Source organism: Spodoptera frugiperda, chromosome 22, assembly GCF_023101765.2.
Source record: "Spodoptera frugiperda isolate SF20-4 chromosome 22, AGI-APGP_CSIRO_Sfru_2.0, whole genome shotgun sequence".
NCBI classification, from domain to species: Eukaryota; Metazoa; Arthropoda; class Insecta; order Lepidoptera; family Noctuidae; genus Spodoptera; species Spodoptera frugiperda.
The window spans coordinates 2454091-2476235 of NC_064233.1; the positions used below are offsets into that span (position 1 = coordinate 2454091).

General features: G+C 38.8%; 1 protein-coding gene across 1 annotated transcript; it reads left to right on the forward strand.

The window, feature by feature from the left end:
* The first annotated feature begins 3250 nt into the window (after window positions 1-3250).
* LOC118279782 (3-hydroxy-3-methylglutaryl-coenzyme A reductase) lies at window positions 3251-21528 on the forward strand. The gene is given in 3 exon segments (XM_035599535.2): window positions 3251-3422; window positions 18369-20323; window positions 20326-21528. Coding segments are annotated over 2 exon segments (2508 nt in total). The 5' UTR covers window positions 3251-3422; window positions 18369-18399; the 3' UTR covers window positions 20910-21528.
* Window positions 21529-22145: the final 617 nt, after the last annotated feature.

Below are 22145 nucleotides of genomic sequence, written 5' to 3' on the forward strand. Positions count from 1 at the left end.
GGCCATCTTAACATTCGTATTACAAGTTTTAGTAAATCAGTTGCTTTAAAAATACACGACAACAACAATAATGTGTTTTATTTCTATAGTTATAAGAATGGGATAGCCATGCTTCGGCCATAAATGGGCCGGCTCGACCGGAGTGATATCACGGCCTTACAGAAAACCGACGTGAAACAACGCTTGCGTTGTGGTTCGTTGTGTGAGTGAGGTTACCGGAAGCCCTTCCCAATTATCCCCTTTCTAAGTTTTCGGGTGTCCTTGATTCCCCCACAACCCTTATATTCCTAACAGAATTTTAGTGACTAAAAAGGCCGGTGACGTACTTTTAACTCCTCTGGTGTGCATGGGCTGAGCCAAAGAGTATAATAAGTATATGGAAAGGCTGAGCTCTTTGTTGAATATCACATGACAATGTCAAAATAATATGCAAAGAGTTATGTCAGTTGGTCAGTTGGACAGTCAATCATTCAGGGAAAACGGTGTGTTTTCTATTTTGTATATTAGTTTTTATTTTAAGCGCATTTATATTTGATATAGGTACATTATTTTTAATAGTGATATAAAGGATAATCAATAATTTAATCGATAACCCTGTTTCACTCCTAACATATACAAATTACAAGAACTTGAGTTTCCGAATAAGAAAAGAACTAATATTATTTTAAGAGCAGCGTTAAATTTAAGTTTACCAAAGTAAGTGGTTTTACTTCTCAAAAGATGACTGATTGTAAAGAAAAGAAGGCTTTCCGCTGCGATGATGTAAAAGGGGAGAAGTTTTTCGTCCAAACTGACGACATCGGGAGCGGCACGACTTGGCTGGAAATACTTTGCTCCCCACTGATTATATGCTCTAAGCTATATGATATCTACCAAGGATTAACTGCCGGAACGAACGAATTACTTCTCATGATTGTACAATGCCTATACTTACTTTGCAAAATAAAGCGTTCAGTATCGCCGAGCCCCATCTTCTACCCATACTACTTCTACATGGTCGTACAAGTTTGTATGATTTCTGCCATATTCCTAACTATATGGTTGCTTTGGGGCCGGTCGGTTATAATCCCCTTCTTCAAAGCATTTTATTACGCAATGATTCAAGATTATGATGATCTCATAGTACCAAAGAAGAAAAGATCGAAACCGAATATATCACGTTTAACTTTTAGAAAGTATTGTTTTAAAAAAGGGGACATATTTGATACACAAGTGGACAGCAGCATGTCGCCCATAGTTGTTCGTCCTACGACAATCGTCACTTTGGTATCACAAGTTTTAGTAAATAGGTTTCGATAATTCATTGTGTTTCATTTCCTTAGCCCTTTTTTATGGAATAGGGGGCAAACGGGTCACCTAATGGTAAGCGATCAGTGCCGCCCATGGACACCCGCAACACCAGAGGAGTCACAAGTGCGTTGCCGGCCTTTTAAGAAGGAATATGCTCTTTTCTTGAAGGTTTGAAGGTCGTATCGCCTTTTAAGCCCTAACAACATAATAATAGTCCGTTGTGCTGTGGTGCTGTAGTAGCTGCGACACGAACGCAGCACACGGGCTCAAGAGAGAGGAATTTCCGGACAATACCGCCGTGTCCAGAACTACTGCTTTCTGCATCAGGCTCTTGACTCAACCGTCTAACGTTAGCCTTTTTAGGTGTTGGTCAAGGCTGAGGCTATTGGCATATACGACTAGCAGCACAATGATTGCTGAATCTACATCCCACAATGTCTTATTATCTATTAGCAACCCGCCCCAGCTTCGCATGGGTGCAATGGTGATATATATTATGCGTGTATTTTACATATAAACAGCATCAAAATCCGTTGCGTGATTGAAGATTTAAGCATACAAAAGGACAGAAAAAGCGACTTTGTTTAATACTATGTAGTGGTATTATTATCTCTTTTATTATAAGATTGTTTAAGACTTCTTCGAGCCAGACCATAAAACGTAATCCATAATCAATGGACCTGTCAACTGCCAACTGCTAAATTCATCAGTCAAACGCAAGCCTATTGATAGGTTATGTCGAAATAACAACGGGGCAAAATTTTTATACTTTATGTTTTATTTTACATAACATATGTATAAATCAATGTGTCTTCAAACCAAATTATGAGTACGATACATTAGTGGTACATAAATTTGTAGTTTGTAAGGATAAATTGAAGTATGCCGCCAAAGAGGAAACCGTTTGATAATGAATTCCATTGCACTGAAGTGCGTGGTGCACAGAATTTTCAGCCACAAAGCTTTCAAGCGCAGACTGACGAGGTGTTCAAATATAACTGGTCAGAAGTCTTCTGCTTTCCTTATGTGCTATGTACAAGGTTCTGGGATTGTTGTGTTTCAATATGCGCTGGAACAAATCAATGTGTCGTCTACTGGATGATGATACAATGGCTGGTTTGCAAAATAACACATTTAACCACACCGGATCCAATCCTCTTTCCTTATTACTTCTATGTGTTCTGCCAGGTTATACTGCTAACATCATTTTTTATTCTTTTATGGGTTTGGTTTGGGAAAACCATCATTATACCGTATTTTTACGCGTTTTATGAAGCCTTTGTTGAAGATATAACAGAAGTTCCACCGAAAAATGCATCCAGATTGTCTTTAAGAAAGTACTGTTTTCGAAAAAGTGAAATTTTTGATACGCCTCCGAATAATGTTGTCGCTTTCTTACCAAATGAACCTTTAAACTTAGCTATGATGTGTATACAAGTTTTTGTTCAGAAAGTTTTGCAATAATATACAAATTGCAACCTTAAAATACGCTCTTTTATTTCATAAATTGTAATCATCAAAAAATCCTGTTTAAGTAATTTTTTTATGGAATAGTTGGCAAACCAGCAGACGAGTCACCTGATGGTAGGCAATCAGCGCCGGCCATAAACGCATGCAACATCAGAGGAGTCACTTTAAAAAGGAGTTCGCTCTTTTCTTGCAGTTTTGAAGGTCGAATCGGCTCGGAAATGCCGCTAACGACACTTCCACAGTTTTGCTGTGCAAGGTAGAAATTTTAGTGAGAAGCGCACAGTTGTGACCTGCTAACCAACAAGGTAGAATTGCATTCATTCAAATCAAATCAAACTCAGTCAGTAAAGGCATAATCACGGAATATAAAAAACTAGTTTTTTGTAGTATATATACGTGTATAAAATCTTTAGTACGAAATTCTACGTCGTACATGGCAATACTAAATTTGACGTTTCAATTTTGACATTGACAGAAAACAGATGGTAGAAAAAAATCTTTACGTCAGTCACCCCGAAAATGGCGAGAAGTGTGTTACGCTAACAATATTTTTAATTTTTAAAATAAATCTGAACATTATATTGAAGCTAAAATCATAAGTTCAGTCGTCGTAATTCGGGTTATCAGTTTAATTAAGAAACAGTTTATAAAAACGTCTACTGGTGAGTAAAAAAATATTTTTTTTATAATCACGACAAAGTGAAATTCGAATTAGAACTTCGGTGGTGTATTTATTCAAATAATTTGAATAATAAAGAGAGATCTCTGCTGTGATCGATTCCGATACTATTTACGTCCTTTTATCAGTGTTTAGATTTATGTATTCAGTTCTTTTTCACTCTGAAATGAATGGAAAAATCGCATTGTTCGAAGTCAGTAGTTTATGTAAAAGATTGCGTGATGGTAGTATATTCAGTTTAAAATAAGTTGAAGTGCGTCCTAACGTGCAGTAAAGTAGTGTATTCCGCTCGCGAATATTATCACGTAAGTTAATAATACTAGAATAACACATTTTCGGTTGTTGATAAATAGTCACTTGTGTATAAACTCCAGTGACCCACTAATGCGCGGAAGATTCTTGACACACTTTCTAGATCATAGACAATTTGCCTGTTTTTTTGCAAAGGAAACTTGATTAGAAATTTTTGTTTTTAATTCTAAATTAGAATATGAACTTCTTTTATCTAAACTCTGTTGTTTAATGACCCACTTTTTTCGTACATAATTTTGGCGATGTGTGCTTTAATATTTTTTCTCGGCTTATTGTAACAAAGGTAGGTAGTTTTAAGCTTGATTCATGTTTTTAAAAGGATTCATTTTTGTATATTTTGTCATTTAAACATGCATTTTAGGACAAACTGTATAAGCATATATGGGACACACCCAGTACAGTTTCCCTATTGTATGTATTAGGTGGGTAATTCTACCACCATAATTAAACTACATGCTGTATCTTTGTAAATATACCCTAATGTACAAGTTAGTAAACATGAACAAAGCAATTATTTAAAAAATCTAAGTACCTACAAGTCTTCTTATAAGGATAATTTTTAATGCTTCTCAGAAAAGAAAAAAAAGTAGGTATAGTTATAATTCAAATGTTTATTCTATTACCAGCTAGCTGCTTTGCCTGCCTTAATTATCCTGTCATTCTCTGTACTCCCAATTATGTTATAAATTAGTTTTTATGCTTAACAGTTTTATTCAGCTCTATTCTACCAATCAAGCCCTTTCGTTTGATATCCATAATGGAGGTAGTTGTGAAAAAAAAATGATTATATTTTATGGTCATTAAATTAGCTTTTAGTCTGTAGGTATATGAATAGGCAACACATAGTTTCTTGCATAGATCTGCACTCCAATATCTCCTCTTGCTTCACCCAAGGGCGGAAAATTCATTGCGTGATATTCCCCTCTCAAAAAATCATACTAAGGGTTAAGAGTGTAGACCAAATATCAGATTGATTTATCCTCATGAAGGAGGTAAAATAAATTTTTGGATTTCTGTATACATTAACTAATAAGGTAGATGACTAATTTTTATTTTAATGTCCGTCTTGTAGATTATTTTAAAACATTAGGTACATATTTTTTGTTTTCTTATAGTTTTAAGAAAAGATATATTAAATACTTTCGAAGATATATTAATTTGAATAATTTTAAATATTGCGTGACGTCACTTTTAGGTATGTTTCATATGTAGAAACGACGTATTTGCTTCCACTCCTAAAGTTTGAATTGTTTTTTTTAAGTACTGTTATCCTTATATGATAGAATAACAAAATATGTGTCAAATATTTTTTTATTATCTAATTGACGGACTGAATAGATTTTTTATTTTCATATCCCATCATCATCCCTATTGGTATTTATTCTGTGTAGGTAACAGTTTTTCTAAAATGCAGCAGGTTTTGATTCCCGTACGATGCAACTCTTTGTGTAATACACAAATTGTTGTTTCGGGTTTTAGTGTCATGTGTATGTGAACTTGTATGTTTGTAAACGCTACCATCATTTTTCTAAAAGAAAAGCAAGAAATAAAAAAGAGGTTGGTCTCTTAAAAAAAATCATAATACCTAAACAGCCAAACAGACAGATTGTTCAATTCTTTTTTCACATATACCCATGACAAATAATGTGTTTGCTAACAACATACCGTTAAATTTAAATTAACACGTTGACTTATTACCATTATTGATTTAACTCTATATTTAACTGGTTTTTTGGTACATAAATACAGTCACGCCGTCATCACATGGTAGGCAGTAACTACAGAATGCCACCTACATACTTCTTAACTTATATCTAACTAGCTACTTCCGCGCGGTTTCACCCGCTCTGCTCGGCTCCTGTTGGTCATAGGGTGATGTTTAATAGCCTATAGCCTTCCTCGATAAATGCACTATCCAACACAAAAAGAATTATTCAAATCGGACCAGTAGTTCCGGAGATTAGCGCTTTCAAACAAACAAACTCTTCAGCTTTATTATTAGTATACATATAATATTAGTATAGATATCATTAGAACTTATGAGACAGGATATTTACGTTTATTTATGTCTATGAGTTTCCGATTTTTTTTTTCATTACCGTACCTACTCCTTTCATCGTCTGTCTTTATGATTTTTCAAAAAAAAAGCGGTACAAAGTTTTAAAGCATTAATATAGGAATGACGTACATATTAACTACATAAGACGGTAATAAATAAATTTCTCTGAATTTATAATAGGTAGGTACATAATCATTTGTTTATATTATTAAGTTTTTTCGTCGTATTCAATCGTTTTACTGTAATGGTAGTAATTTTTTAAAGAAATGCCTCCTTGTTTTTGTTATCTGGGGAAAAACCTCTTTACCGTTACTATGTGACTTACATTATGTAAATACTTCTACCTACTAGTTCGTCTTCCTACCTACCATCCTCTCCTAAATTTTAAGTAACCCCAAAGCGAAGATAGGTGACATTTACCGTACGTGTCAAAGAGCCATCAGCCTCCGCCACATTGACATTTGAAGACACCAGTAGGGCTGATGCCTGTCCGTTGCGTCCGTTCAATTTACCGGGGGGTTACAAATTTAAGGGTTGTTGGGGAATCAGGGATTGGAAAGTTTGGGATGGGGAGTAATTGGCCGGTAACCTCACTGACATTAATCGAAATATTGTTTTTCACCAATCTTTAAGTGATAGTGCAGTTTTGATATCGAACCTAGCTAATTTTCTGTAACGGGAGGCCGCCGGTAGTCAATAAAAAAAGTCAACGTCACGGCCTTTTATAAGGCAGAGGTGCACATTATGGCGCGTAATGCCGCTACAATGTACACTCACTTTTCACCATTTGTGTTAAACGAAGCCGGTAGTAATAATGTGTCAAAATCTCAATTAACGAAATGAGACGATTCATAAGATATCCAATTATTATTATCAACGCGAATTTATCTTGAATTCGTTATCAATAACCCAAATTCTTAATTATAATTACGCATTTATTTAAACTAAATAAAATGGTAGAACGTGTAAAATGAGATATTCGGATATAAGTACGGAAACAATTTTAAGAACATTCAACCTAAGGCAGTGCTTCCTCTAAGGTCTGTGACCCACAGAAGATATAAAATATCCGCAAAATAAAAAAACGCAAGAATACACTTCTGTCCAATAAATACCAACCACGTATGGGACCACCTGATAAAGGCGATAGTAATAGTGGTCCCTAACTTAACAAGAATAAGGATGATGACGGAGTATGAAAATTAAAAATCTATTTAATCCGTCAGTTAGGTAATGATAAAATATTAGACACGTATTTTTTATTTTGTCATATAAGATAACAATACTTAGATAAAACGAATCAAAGTTTAGAGTGGGAGCAAATACGTCATTTCTACGTATAAAATGTATCTAGAAGTGACGTCACGCGATATTTCAAATCGATATATCTTCGAAAGTATTTGTTTTTGTAAGCAAAATAAAAAATACGTGTGTAATATTTTAAAATAATCTACAAGACGGACATTAAAATAAAAATGAGTCATCTGCCTTATTATTAAATTGTCCCTTGACAAGGAAAAGGTTGAGGTAGGCAGAGATAAACAAATTAAATGTGACACGCATTTTTATTAGTTAATTTAGCATATTTGCTCGGAATCTTTGATCATTATTGGTATCAAATATTATCCAATCAATTTTTTTATGAGTCGTATCACCTTATTTTAAGCAATCGCCGTCGCCCATGGACACTTGAAACACCAGAGGCGTTACAAGTGTGTTGCCGGCTTTTTGGGGGTTAGGAATTTAAGGGTTGTTGAGGAATCGGGGATTGGGAAGATTAGGAAGGGGGGAATTGGGCCTCCGGTAACCTCACTCACACAACGCAAGCATCATTTTTGTAATTCAACGAAGATAAGGTTATCGGTCTGACCCGTATCATTGTTGGACATTATTGGATTTATCGGATAATATTTGAGTACCTATAATGATCAAGTGTGGGAGAGCCATGCTTCGGCACGAATGGGCCGGCTCGACCGGAGTGATACCACGGCCTCACAGAAAACCGACGTGAAACAACGCTTGCGTTGTGTTTCGTTGTGGGAGGTTACCGGAGGCCCGATTCCCCACTTGTAACGCCTCTGGTGTTTCAAGTGTCCATGGGCAGCGGTGATTGCTTACCATCAGGTGATATGTCTACTCGTTTACGTGTTTCGTGTTATCGGCCATAAAAAACTATATGACCATTTCCACTGATACTAAGCTATGTAGCGGTGCAAGGATTATGCGCAGATCGAGTACATCCAAGCCATCTATAGCACGCATCTTTCCATATCAAAACATAGCTTAGACAAGGCAGTTTCCACTAGTGCTAAGCAAAGCCAAACGCAACCACAGGAACGTGGCATAGCCCATCTCTTTTTTTATGGAACACGTCGGTAAACGAGCCTACGTATCACCTGATGATAAGCAATCGCCGCCGCTCATACACACTTGGAACACCAAAGGCGTTACAAGTGCGTTCCCGGCTTCTTGGGAGTTAGGAATTTAAGGGTTGCTGGGGAATCGGGGATTGGGAAGATTGGGGAATTGGGCCTCCGGTAACCTCACTCACACAACGAAACACAACACAAGCGTTGTTTCACGTCGGTTTTCTGTAAGGCCGTGGTATCACTGCGGTCGAGCCGGCCCATTCGTGCCGAAGCATGGCTCTCCCACACTCCCACATCTCTGATGGAAAAGCACTCTAAAGGAAGTTATATTATGTTAGTATTTTACCATGACCGTGTAAATGGAAATAATCGCTTGTTAAAGTTAACCACACAATTTTCGCGGATTGATTTAGGAAATTTCACGGCTTTGGATTAGTATACATGACTTTTGTTATTGATTTGGACTAACGAGGTAGGAAACGTGATTTTTTTAAATATATTTATTAGTCTAGTTTGTGGATTTTTTATAGTATAAGCCGGTAAACGAGCTGCCAGATCACCTGATGGTAAGCAATCAGCGCTGTCCATGGACACTTGAAACATCAGAGGATTTGCGTTACAAATCCTTTGTGAGTCTTTTTAGGGACTTTGGAATTGGGTAGTTAGAATACATACTGCCTTAATTTCTTGAAGGACTCGTCTGAAAAACCAAAATGTTAATGCCATTTTAAGTTCCTCAAGAAAAAGAAGATACTCCGACCTGGCGACCTGATCGTGTCTTGCAGGCTTTCTGCCGATCTGTTGTTTGTTAGGATGTTCTATCCATATTTATTCGCATGTAAACTTCAGATGTGCGATGTAGGGTTTATTACGTCATCCGTTGATTTATTCGTCAATAGTCTATGTGCGACTACTGTCATCCATCACGTGTCGCCACACCATAATCCATGCTTAGCTAGTTGGTTAGAGATCGCAGTCTAAAAGGTTCAGGTTTATCAGAGAGCGCTGCTGCCCAGTCTCTATCAAATGTGTAGTCCCTTTTTTGCGGTAGGAAAATCATTCAATGCCTTCTCCCGCCTAAGGCGAAGCGAGAGTTAGCGTCAGACTCTTACTGACTTAAAACCATCCCGTTCCTACTCCTGCTTTTCGAGCCGGAGCTCCAATAAACCCGCTAGGTAGTCCGCAGCTCCGGAAATATGTAGTCTCTGAGTTCAGGGGTCTTAGTCTGCTATTACAATTGTGTCAGAATGGTCGATCATTGAGCAGTGCGAGAGGGACGGAGCTATACAACCTACATAGCTCCCCAGGTAAAGCAAGGGTTGTGTGTTAGATGACCTAATAAGGGTCTGCGACAGTCGCTGTATGCAGGTCGCTTCCAACCTCGCGATGTGTAGTCATTGGGGGAGGGCTGTGGGGGGGCAGTGGACGGTACGCGGCTGATTGTATGATGAAGTGTAAATCTTTCGTCATCATATCAGAACAATAGTTCGTTATTTACGAATAAAACTGAAGTACTTGACTAATCTATAAAGCTGAAGAGTTTATTTGTTTGTTTGAACGACCTAATCTCTGGAACTACTGGTCCGAATTGGAAAATTCTTTTTGTATTAGATAGTCCATTTATCCATGTAGCCTATAGGCTTTTGATCCGGAGCTGCGAATTACCGAGCAGGTTTTCTGAGGCCGGCTCCGGCTCGAAAAGCAGGACTAGGAACGGGGTGGTTTTTAATCAGCAAGACTCTGACACTCGCCTTCGCTCTTCGCTTAAGGTGGGAGAAGTCATTGGATGATTTGTCCCCCGTCAAAAAATTGCTATAGTTTATAAACCATCATACTGCGATCTGGGGCCTTAGTCTGCTATTACAATTGTGTCACAATGGGCGATCATTGAGCAATGCAAGAGGGTTGGAGTTATACAACCTACATAGCTCCGTCCCTCTTGCACTGCTCAGTGATCGACCATTCTGACACAATTGTAATAGCAGCCTAAGGCCCCTGTAGAACTAGCGAGTGAAACCGCGTTTATAACTAGTATTACATTCAAATGATAAATGCGTATACGTCATTTGAGCTCCAGTTCATACGCAAACGAATTTCCGTGTATATTTGTATGACAAAAGGATGTTGCTTCATCTGACGCCATGATATTATCGCTCCCATACATATGGCGTGGTTAAAAACGTCATTTGCAATTATGGATTTGGTTTCAAAAAGGATTTTTTTGCTTGCATCTGCGTACGTTTTCCTTATGAGATGACAAATACCTACGATATTTGTGTAATAAAAATAAATTTGTTGTTTAGTTTCTTCCATGTTAAGTCCCAATTTAGCTTTTTTTGGTTATTTTTCTTATGAGTCTGGTTTGAGATATGGGATGAATTAATCCTACTACTATTATAAAGGCGAAAGTTTGTATGGATGTATGGATGTATGGATGTTTGTTACTCTTTCACGTAAAAACTACTGAATGGATTTGAATGAAACTTTACCACAATATAGCTTATACATCAGAATAACACATAGGCTACAATTTATAATGATTTTATGTAGTTTTGGTCATAATATAACGATACGTGTCAATTAAGTCAGAAAAAATTCTTCCATCTGAGAGCTATCTTGGCGTGCGCTGCTTAAACCCATGGAGTTACAAAAGGAAGATGTACCGCAGGATTGTTTGTCTTAAGTAGATCTAAATAAAAGTCCGCGACAGCATATATCTATCTTTTATGTGCAAGCCAGTACAAACAAAAGTGTGAACCATAAATCTAATTAAATTTGGTACTATTTTACAATGCACATTTAGTCTATAATTATCAAACTCTTATCAAAATGAATACATTTTTCGGATTAAGTATTTAATGTAGATAAACTTTGTCTTGACTTCAGTCGCACTAAGTAATAATGAAGAAACCACTGGACTTAGCATTTTGAAATTTGCAGTTCTATTGTAGCTTAAAATATTGAGCACTTACAAAGGAATTCAGATAATTCCACCCTCATGAGATACCCTCTAAATAATATAGGTATAGGGTAGGTTCAAAGATTGTATGGAAACTAATTTTGAAATTAGAATCTGGGATGTACGATGTGAAGGAACATAAAAAAATACCAGTGTTTAAAAAAATGTCACGTAACTTTTCTTTTTTTTAAACGTTGGGATTTTTTTCACATTAGGATTTTCTCCTGTGCCGTGGGTGCGTTTACAAACATACAATTTCACATGCACATGACACCCAGACCCAAAACCCACAAAGAGTTGCTCTGTGCGGGAATCGAACCCGCTAAACGTTGCACGGCAGCCAGTTGCCCAGCCACCGTGCCAATCGTGCAGTCATAAATTTCAGCAGGGAGTAACTTAATGTGGCAGACCAAATTCTACGCGAGCGAAGCCGCGGGCAAAAGCTAGTTTCTAAATATAGTTTGAAATTGCCAACCCGAATTGATTAATACTTTGACTGCCAATAAAAATCTGTTGAAAGCAAATCCTCCGCTAGCGCCGGTCATTTTTGCCCCCATGGCGTTTAATGTGTTAAGAGCCTTTAAGATGCCCGCTTCTTATACATCAACGAGCACCTAGTTCACAGACAGACTGACGGACAATTCAATTGGACGTTTCAAAAGTGCCTAATTTAGGATTAATTGAAATAAATACTTTGACTTTGATTTTTTTGACGTGCGGCTTCGAAACCTACCAACGGCAAGTACCAATGTGACATTTTCCGAGTTATATGTACTTTCTAAGATTATTAAGACACCACTGACAAACGGTGAAGGAAAACATCGCGAAGAAACCTGGGCTTATAATTTCTAATTATAAGTTTGAAATTGCCAACCCGCATTGAGCAAGCGTGGTGATTAATTCTCGTTCCTTCTTTGTATGACAAGAAGCCTTTGCTCCAGCAGTGGGCAATTTGAAATTTAATATTTTATTATTTATTTTTTTAATTTCTTTTCGCGATGTTTCTGGTGATGTATAAACCTCATTGGTGTTACATTGTTCTCACATAATTGAACCAACGAATACAATGTAACCAAGTATCGTATTTTGAAAAAGAGTAACCTATGGAGTTTCTTGCTCGTTCTTCTCCATAGGAATCTACACTTTGGAACGAGCAAATAGAACAACTATACCCTATGCGCCGTAACAAGGTGCGGCTGACAGATGCCTGTATGACGTTGACGTCTCTCTTTAGGGATGGACATTAGAAAAATCTTTTTGTATCGCTATCGATACTCGCAGCATACATTTAATTCTCTTTAATTTTTTTATTAAATGTGTGTGTTATTTAGTTGTGCAGTGTAACTATGTGTATATACTTGTCAAAATAAATATTTTATGACCGAGCCCTGAGGTGTTTCAGAGTTTCAGTTTTACAGAACCGTGAAGAATATAAGTATATATTAGTTTGTATATGTTACTAAAGCAACCACGATCTTTCAGATTAAGTACCACCACGCATTATCAAAGGCGCCGGAATTGTCTACTACATATTTGTGCTCAGATAAAGTCACTGTGTTTCGGGCAGAGAGAGCCGCGTCTACAGTAGATTTACCCACATAATTAAAGGTTTTTTAAGAGTGATAATTGAACGACGCACGATTTTTGTTTTTTATTCTAAAAAAACATCGACTGCCTATCTATCGTTGCAGTATATCCCATCACTAAACACGACTATGGCTTTACGTTATACGCATAACACTTTACTTTATTTTTCATTTCATTAGATTTTATTTAAAGACTAGAACATTCCGGTTGGTTTTAATTTAATTAACTAAACTTCCGAATGATTTAACATAATACGAATGTGATACAGTTAAAATACTAAGGCATAATTTTTAAATCGCAGCAACATTCAAGAGTGATACGAAACGTTACTGAATCTGTCAGCCGCACCTTGTTACGGCGCATAGGGTATAGAGGACTGACCGACAGACAGAAATTTTGTTTTCTTTATATTGTAATATTTGCTTTGACGTTCAAAAGTGCCTTCCTGGTCTATTTGAAATAAATATTTTTGACTTAGACTCAAGTAATGACCGCTAAACAAAGTCCAAAGTTCGAATCTCTAGTCAAAACAAAACGAAACACACACAACTTTAGCATTTCTACCGAGCTGTTTGTAATTCTCTCGCGCGCCGTCCTGCTTTCTCCAATCTCGAGTTGTGTCCTTATTTTAAGGAGCTTAGCTACCTTCCGATGACTGTCCACTGTCAATATGTCTACCATAATATTACGCCTATTACTTCTGATAAGGTAATCAGAGACATTGAATTATACTATTGACACAGTGACAGTGGTTATGCAGTGTACCGTTTTAAATATAGGAGAGCCATGCTTCGGTATTGCTGTGTCGGCTTTACCGGAGTGATACCACGGTCTTGTTATATACCAGGGTGAAACAACGATTCACCATGTGAGTGAAGTTACTGAAGGCATAATCGTCCCCCATATTTTTTTACGGTATAAGCCGGTAAACGAGCAGACGGATCACCTGATGTTAAACAATCGCCGCCGCCAATGGACACTTGAAACACCAGAGGCGTTACAAGTGCGTTGCCTGCCTTTTAGGGGTTAGGAATTTAGGGGTTGTTGGGGACTCAATGATTGGGAAGATCGGGAAGGGGGAATTGGGCCTCCGGTAACCTCACTCACGTCACGAAACACAACGCAAGCATTGTTTCACGTCGGTTTTCTCTGAGGCCGTGGTATCACTCCGGTCGAGCCGGCCCATTCGTGCCGAAGCATGCCGCCTTACCCAAGGCGGGAGAAGTCATTGGATGATTTTCCTCCATCAAAGTTATGTGTTAAAAAAGGTCTTTAGGTTAACCAAACTGACTTAGTATATGTCTATTTAAGTATACAAGGCCAGATATATGCTAAAATATGAAATGACATACTTAACATAACACTACTAAGTAATATGTACCCAAACGTCTTAGGAATACAGACCAAAATCGCTTGAAAGTTGTAAGAATAGTTGTATGGCAAAAATACATATGTATATGTCGTATGATTTTTCTGTCTTGTACATAATTTTGAAGTACATAATGAGTTTTGTTCGCGATTTCTTACGCTTGTAACTAATTCTTGTAAAAATGTGTGTGTTGTTCACATTTTTGGGTCCCGTGCGTTGCTTGAAATTAGTCGAGTTGACTCGTCGATTAGTTTACATGTGTAACGTAATTAATTTACTATGTCTCATGATAGTTTTTTTTTCATAAACTCCGCACTAGTATTTTCTCCTGTGTCGTGGGTGCGTTTACAAACATACAAGTTCACATACACATGACACCTAGACCCGAAACAACTATATCTGGATCACAAAAAGAGTAGCTCCGTGCGGACTAAGCGGGCTTACCGGAACCCGCTACACCGTGCACTTATAATAATAAAATCTGACATATCATACCATCCTAATTAAAAACCCCTTTTTTTCGGGAAATTGGTTAAAAAAAACTTATTTTTTTATATTGAACGGTCACCCATCTGAAACAAGACCGCGGTAAGCAGTCAGTATGATTGTATTGAAGGTACCTACACTAATTCGTGTGTAGCATATGAATTATATATTACCGGCTACCATATTATTATGTTTAAAATCTTTAAATGTATTCCGTGCGTATGTCGGATACGTGATTCGCAATATAAACGCTTTAACACCTGGTATTCTGCGAAGGGCTAAGCAGAAACTTCAGTATTGCTATAATTAATTGGAGTATCTATAACCTAACCCGCATTGTGGGAGAGCCATGCTTCGGCACGGATGGGCCGGCTCGACCGAAGTGATACCACGGCCTCACAGAAAACCGACGTGAAACAACGCTTACGTTGTGTTTCGTTGTGTGAGTGAGAGTACCGGAGGCCCAATTACTTCCCAATCTTCCCAATCCCCGATTCCCCAACAACACTTAAATTCCTTACCCTCAAAAAAGCCGGCAACGCACTTGTAACGCCTCTGGTGTTTCAAGTGTCCATGGGCGACGGTGATTGCTTACCATCAGGTGAAACATTTGCTCGATTACAGGCGAGTTTTATAGTGATTATTAGTGATTTAGTGATTGAGGGTGCTTCCACCAGTCAAAGTCAAAGCATTTATTTCAATTAATCCTAAATTAGGCACTTTTGAAACGTCAAATTGAATTGTGTCCGTCCGGCACCAGAGATGTGCTATGTAGCTATGCTACGAAGATGTAATAGCTGAGCTGTGAAAATATTGTGATTGTGACCGTTTCCACTGATACTAAACTATAGAGCTATGCGAGGATGATGCGCAGCTCGATTATGCGATGTATTGATAGTAGGGAAGCCACCCATAGTAGTCGTCTTTCCATATAAAAAACATAGCTTAACTGAGTCCGTTTGGACCAGTGCCAAGCTACGCATACCACATGAATATGATTGGTGGAAGCCATAGCATCAACAGTTGGACGTAGCAAAGCCCGAACAGACACGATCACCTCGCCTGATCGGAGGATCCTCCTTTTCATAAAATTATTTTAAGGAAAAATCATTCGAATAATGTTATAAATTATTTATAATTATATAACTTTCGTTTTCATCTAAAACAAGTATAAAATGTCGACGTTTTCGTAGAAAGCTGTCACGGTCATCTGTCCGTTTGTGAGCGCAAAACTCCAAAACTGGTTCCTTTATAGGTCACTCGGTATTATTGAGAGAATCGTAACGGTTTTTCGCGAATTTGTCGTCTAGTGGTTGTTAGTGTTACTGCCATGCAAGGAGATACGGATTCAATGCTTGAATTTAATAAAATATTTTTGGGATTTGAGGTATCCTGGCTTCTATAAAAAGTCGGCAACACCTCTGGTGTTTCGGGTGTACATGAGCGGCGATTGCTTACCATCGTGATGATGGTGATCCGATTGCTCGTTTACCAGCTTATACCATAAAAAAGACCGGGCAGCAGCGCTCTCTGATAAACCTGAACCTTTTAAACTGCAATCTCCAACCCGCCCTTTTTGGGGGCACGCAAAAATCACAGATCCTTTAGACTTCTTTACCTTGAAATATCTTTCTTCTCTGCTTACCACTTCTCTGTTAAAAGCCGTGATGTTCTCTAACTGTCTATTTTCCCGTTGCATACAAATAGTTTAGCCAAGCGTTACGCTAGCTATACCGCTGTTACTGCTGTATAAATAACGCTAAATTTAACTGCGTTTAAGCTAAATTTAGCTTTAGTGTTTGTGTTTTGTAACATACATACATAATAATTACAGCTTTTGATCTTCGAAGGGAGGTAGGCAGAGTCGAAAGCACACAGAGGTGCATATACAATGTGACATCCACATTTCACATGTTTCGGCACGAATGGGTCGGCTCAACCGGAGTGATACCACGGCCTCACAGAAAACCGACGTGAAACAACGCTTGCGTTGTGTGAGTGAGGTTACCGGACCCAATCTTCGAAATCCCTGATTCCCCAACAACCCTTAAATTCCTAACCTTCAAAAGGCCGGCAACGCACTTGTAACTCCTCTGGTGTTTCAAGTGTCTATCGGCAGCGACGATTGCTTACCATCAGGTGGCTCTTCAAAACGGCTGAAGGGATCGGGATGAATTTCCTGCCTGCGGAAATTATGGCAATCACCCTTATGTAGAGGAGGCCCATAGTCCAGCAGTGGACTGTCACGAGTTGTTGATTATATTTCTTGAATTACCATCGCCATCGTGCCGAAGCATGGCTCTCGTACGTGTGAAACTATAATTTATCATTTACTAGCCTTCCAAGTTCCAACGATCTCCATATAAATCATATCTGTCTATTGTTTTATTTTTTTGCAATAGCACACCACCGTTGCCTCTTTTTTTATAAGGCTGTAGAGTAGATGACTAATTTTTATTTTAATGTCCGTCTTGTAGAATTATTTTAAAACATTAGACACGTATTTTTTTATTTTCTTACGGAAACCAATACTTTCGAAGATATATCGATTTGAAATATCGTGTGACGTCATATCTAGGTACATTTTTTACTTAGAATGTCGTATTTGCTCCCACTCCTAAAATTTGGTTCGTTTTATGTAAGTATTGTTATCTTAAAATAAAAAATACGTGTCTAATATTTTTTCATAACCTAACCTACCTAAATTTTACAACGCCTCTACCGGTCCCGTTTGGAACTAAAAGCTATAGGTTAAAAAAATTGACGTCGTCGCTAGCGACTATCGACAAATACTATTGCTTCAAACTGATGGTAGAGGTACTAGACAGCAGATGAAACCGAAGAAATATCTAGTAGTTATCTCTATATATAAAAATCAATTGCTGTTCGTTAGTCTCGCTAAAACTCGATAGCGGTTAGACCGATTTGGCTAAGTTTGGTCTTGAATTATTTGTGGAAGTCCAGGAAAGGTTTAAAAGGTGAGAAAAACGTTTGACGGGGTACGAAATTTGCCGGGTCAACTAGTTAAAAATACAGAAGAAATGCTGATAATTTATTTCAAAGTAACCGTTAGTTTCAAGGTTGCCATTTTATAAAATAATTTCTCAAATACCTCGTTTAGTTCGGCCTTGTAGTGCTGAAGTTCAAAAATTATAGATTCTTTTTATTAAGTCATATTTTATTGTCTGGAATTTTTTTTTTGCCATAATAGCGGCTGACCTGTGTGGCATTAGGTAATGAAAGAGTGAATAGGAATTGCGTTTTGAAAAACCTTAGATGTTATTAATGATAAGAAAAAATAACTCTTACGCACGAACGTACATATAAAAGCTATTTGGTATCCCATGTTTTGCTTTTCAGAAAATAAGTTATGTCTGGCAGGTCTGGGCCCTTGGTCCACATGTTCGAGTGTTATTAAATAAAAAAATATAAAACAAAGAAAATATAAATTTTAAAACAAAATCCCTCTATTAGGCGTCGAAGTACTCGTCCGCATCACCGTTCCTGGTGAACGTTCCCAGAAGATTGCCCGCATTGCCACGTTGAATGCAATGCTTATCATCTGATCTGACCGAAGAAATTGGTTTTTTTAAAAAGGCATCTGGTCACGTGTGAAGTCAATGCTCTAAAAACACATTTTTAAAACACTAAATTAAAGTTTTTAACAATTAAACACGTGGGAATGACAACACAATTACTTACAAGTAATAAATGGCAGACAAAAAAAGATTAATGTATACAGTTTTTTACAAACAAAAACTAAAGGAAAACCCTTTCTTTAATTCCAGATATCAGCTGTGAAGCAGCTAAGCAGTAGAAATGAAAGTTTGGGGGGCTCACGGAGAATTCTGCGCGCGACACCAATGGGAGGTGATCGTCGCTACCTTAGCCCTTCTAGCCTGCGCCGCCAGCGTTGAAAGAAATGGTCCAGGAAACAGATCGGAACACTGCGCAGGGTGGGCCCGCGCCTGCCCAGGACTCGAAGCAGAGTACCAGGCCGCTGACGCAGTGATCATGACCTTTGTCCGCTGCGCCGCCCTCCTCTACGCCTACTACCAAATCTCAAACCTCCACAAAATAGCCTCGAAGTATCTCCTCATCATCGCTGGCGTGTTCTCCACGTTCGCTAGCTTCATCTTCACCTCAGCTCTCGCCAGCTTGTTCTGGAGCGAGCTGGCGAGTATTAAGGATGCTCCGTTCCTATTTTTGCTGGTGGCTGATGTAGCTAGGGGCGCTAGGATGGCGAAGGCTGGGTGGTCTGCTGGAGAAGACCAAGGGAAGAGGGTTGGGAGAGCGCTGTCTTTGCTCGGCCCCACAGCAACTTTAGACACACTTCTCGCTGTTCTGTTAGTGGGAGTCGGAGCGCTGTCTGGCGTTCCTAGATTAGAACATATGTGCACATTCGCCTGCCTAGCTCTTTTAGTAGACTATTTAGTATTTGTGACATTCTACCCCGCCTGTCTGTCTTTAGTAGCGGATTTCGCTTCAGGACGCAAAGAAATATCGCCTGACAATCCTTTCTCTGAAGCTGACTTGAAACCAAACCCTGTTGTTCAGAGAGTGAAGATGATTATGGCCGCTGGTCTTCTGTGTGTGCACCTGACCAGTAGATGGCCTTGGAGCGTTGACAACGGGATCATAGAAGGTCCTACGGACACATTAACCCCTGCCTCGAATGACAACGTCCTCCTACATTCCTACGTGAAGTGGTTCTCAGTCTCCGCCGACTACATAGTTATAGCGACGCTACTGTGTGCCTTAATCATTAAATTCATATTCTTCGAAGAACATCGAAGCTGGATCATTGATATGAACGACATGACCGTCAAAGAAGTAATTCAAGAGCAAGCAAGAATCAAACCGAAATTCTCAGTAGGAGACGACTCTAACTCTGACGTGTCGACTCAGACAGAAGGAGTTTCGGAAGAGGAGTGGCCCACTCTCTCTCCAAGCTCTTCCGCAGCTAAATTGAACGCGAAGAAGCGTCCAATGGCTGAATGCCTCGAAATATACAGATCTGAAGGAGGCTGCATCTCTCTTAGTGACGAGGAAGTGGTGATGTTGGTGGAACAGTCTCATATACCTTTGCATCGGCTGGAGGCGGTGCTGGGCGACCCACTCCGCGGCGTCAGATTGCGCAGGAGAGTGGTCGGGACAAGATTCCAGACGGAACTAGCTATTAAACAACTGCCTTACTTAAATTACGATTATTCTAAAGTGCTGAATGCGTGTTGTGAAAATGTTATCGGTTATGTCGGAGTGCCGGTAGGATACGCCGGCCCGTTGGTCGTTGACGGCAAAGCTTACATGATACCGATGGCTACTACAGAGGGAGCTTTAGTTGCTTCTACGAATCGAGGAGCTAAAGCTATCGGTCCTAAAGGTGTAACGAGCGTCGTGGAAGATGTAGGAATGACGAGAGCGCCCGCAATCAAACTGCCAAACGTAGTCAGAGCGCACGAATGCAGACAATGGATAGACAATAAGGACAACTACGCCTTAATCAAAGAGGCCTTTGACTCCACGTCAAGATTCGCTCGTTTACAAGAGATCCACATAGGCGTGGACGGGGCAACACTGTACTTAAGATTTAGAGCGACAACAGGAGACGCTATGGGCATGAACATGGTCTCCAAAGGCGCAGAAAACGCCTTAAAACTCCTCAAAAACTACTTCCCTGACATGGAAGTCATTAGCTTATCAGGAAACTACTGTTCTGACAAAAAGGCAGCAGCCATTAATTGGGTAAAGGAAGAGGGAAACGGGTGGTCTGCGAGACTACTATAACCAGTGACAATTTGAGGACTATCTTCAAAACTGACGCTAAAACTCTGGCGAGGTGTAACAAGATTAAGAATCTCTCGGGGTCTGCTTTGGCCGGGTCCATTGGGGGTAATAATGCCCACGCAGCGAATATGGTGACCGCCATTTACATAGCAACGGGGCAGGACCCAGCTCAGAATGTCACCAGCTCGAATTGTTCCACAAATATGGAGTGCTGTGGCGAAAATGGGGAGGATCTTTACGTGACTTGCACCATGCCTTCTTTGGAAGTGGGTACTGTCGGTGGTGGCACGATTTTGACGGGCCAAGGCGCTTGTCTAGAGATCCTGGGCGTCAAAGGAGCTGGGGTACGCCCGGCAGAGAACTCAGCAAGACTAGCTTCCTTGATCTGCGCCACCGTACTAGCTGGCGAACTCAGCCTAATGGCTGCCCTCGTAAATTCAGATCTTGTCAAATCTCACATGCGACATAACCGTTCCACGGTAAACGTGCAATCGGTGAACGTTCAACCAGACACTATAACACTAAAAGTACCGACGTTATAACACACAGTATTTATGAAACTTCTCCTCAACATAGGGGCCTTATGGAAATGGAAAATCAGTCGTTTCAAGCCGTTTTTGGTACTTTATTGAATCAATGTAGGGCGTAGCACTGTGCTTCATTTAGCTAGAGATGTGAGAAGCCTGGTTAAACAATGCTAGATGGTTATAAGAAATCACGTTATTAAATCAAGAATTTTATTAATTTTGAAGACATGATGACCCACATCTGTGTATTGTGAAATTAATTTGACGTTTGGCAATAAAGAATAGAATATCGACGCCATTTTCTCTTTATTTTTTTCATATGACAACTCGTAATTGAAAGAGGCTTTTTTTCTCACTATCTATTATTAAAAAACGTTGCCAATGAAAATAATTGTTTTAATTTCACATCTGCCATGAAACTAAATATGAATAACAGTGATTTTTTACTATATTTTTAACAGCAAGAGGATTCGGTGGCCTATTTTAAGCAAAATAATATATTTTTATGTTATGTTATTATATCAAAATGGTATTATCTATTATATGTTTAGTCTAATGTCTGCTAATGCTGCAAATGTGAATCGAGAACATAAATTTTATTAAATAGTTGTTCAATAAATTGACTTTGAATGTTTTATGTGTTTTATTCAAGTTTTTTTTTTTTATGAGAAAAACGTGAATTATTACGTATCGTAGCGTTTATTACGAAAAACTAGCTAGGTACGGCTGATGAAATATAAGTTGTCAAGGGCGACTGGTTTAATTCGCCATACTGACTACGTTCCCACTCGTACCGTGCTACTCTATGTACATTTTATATGAATCTATATAGAAGTATATTTTAGTTAATATTGTCCCTTTAATCGCCGAAGGGGTAGACAGAGGTGCTCATTGATGATGTTAACTGGCACTTTAAAAGCGGTTATGTTATGAAGTCCTTTTTTCCCATGGTACCTAAGTTATTTTTTATTTATTGGCATAGTAAACGAGCTTACTGTACTAGCTATACTATTCTCGAAAACTGCTACTATTCTATATTAGAGGGTTTTTTAGCTAGAAAAGGTGATGAAAAACCCATTGTGTCATAAGTACCATGTAATAGAGGGTGAGCCTATTGCCATATACTGGGCACAATTCTAGACTGCGTGCTACTACCGAAAAATTTCAAAAAATCCGAAAATACCCCAGTAATACTTTGCCCGAGACCCATTGTCCGGCAGTCGCACTTGCGACCACTTGACCATTTAGGCA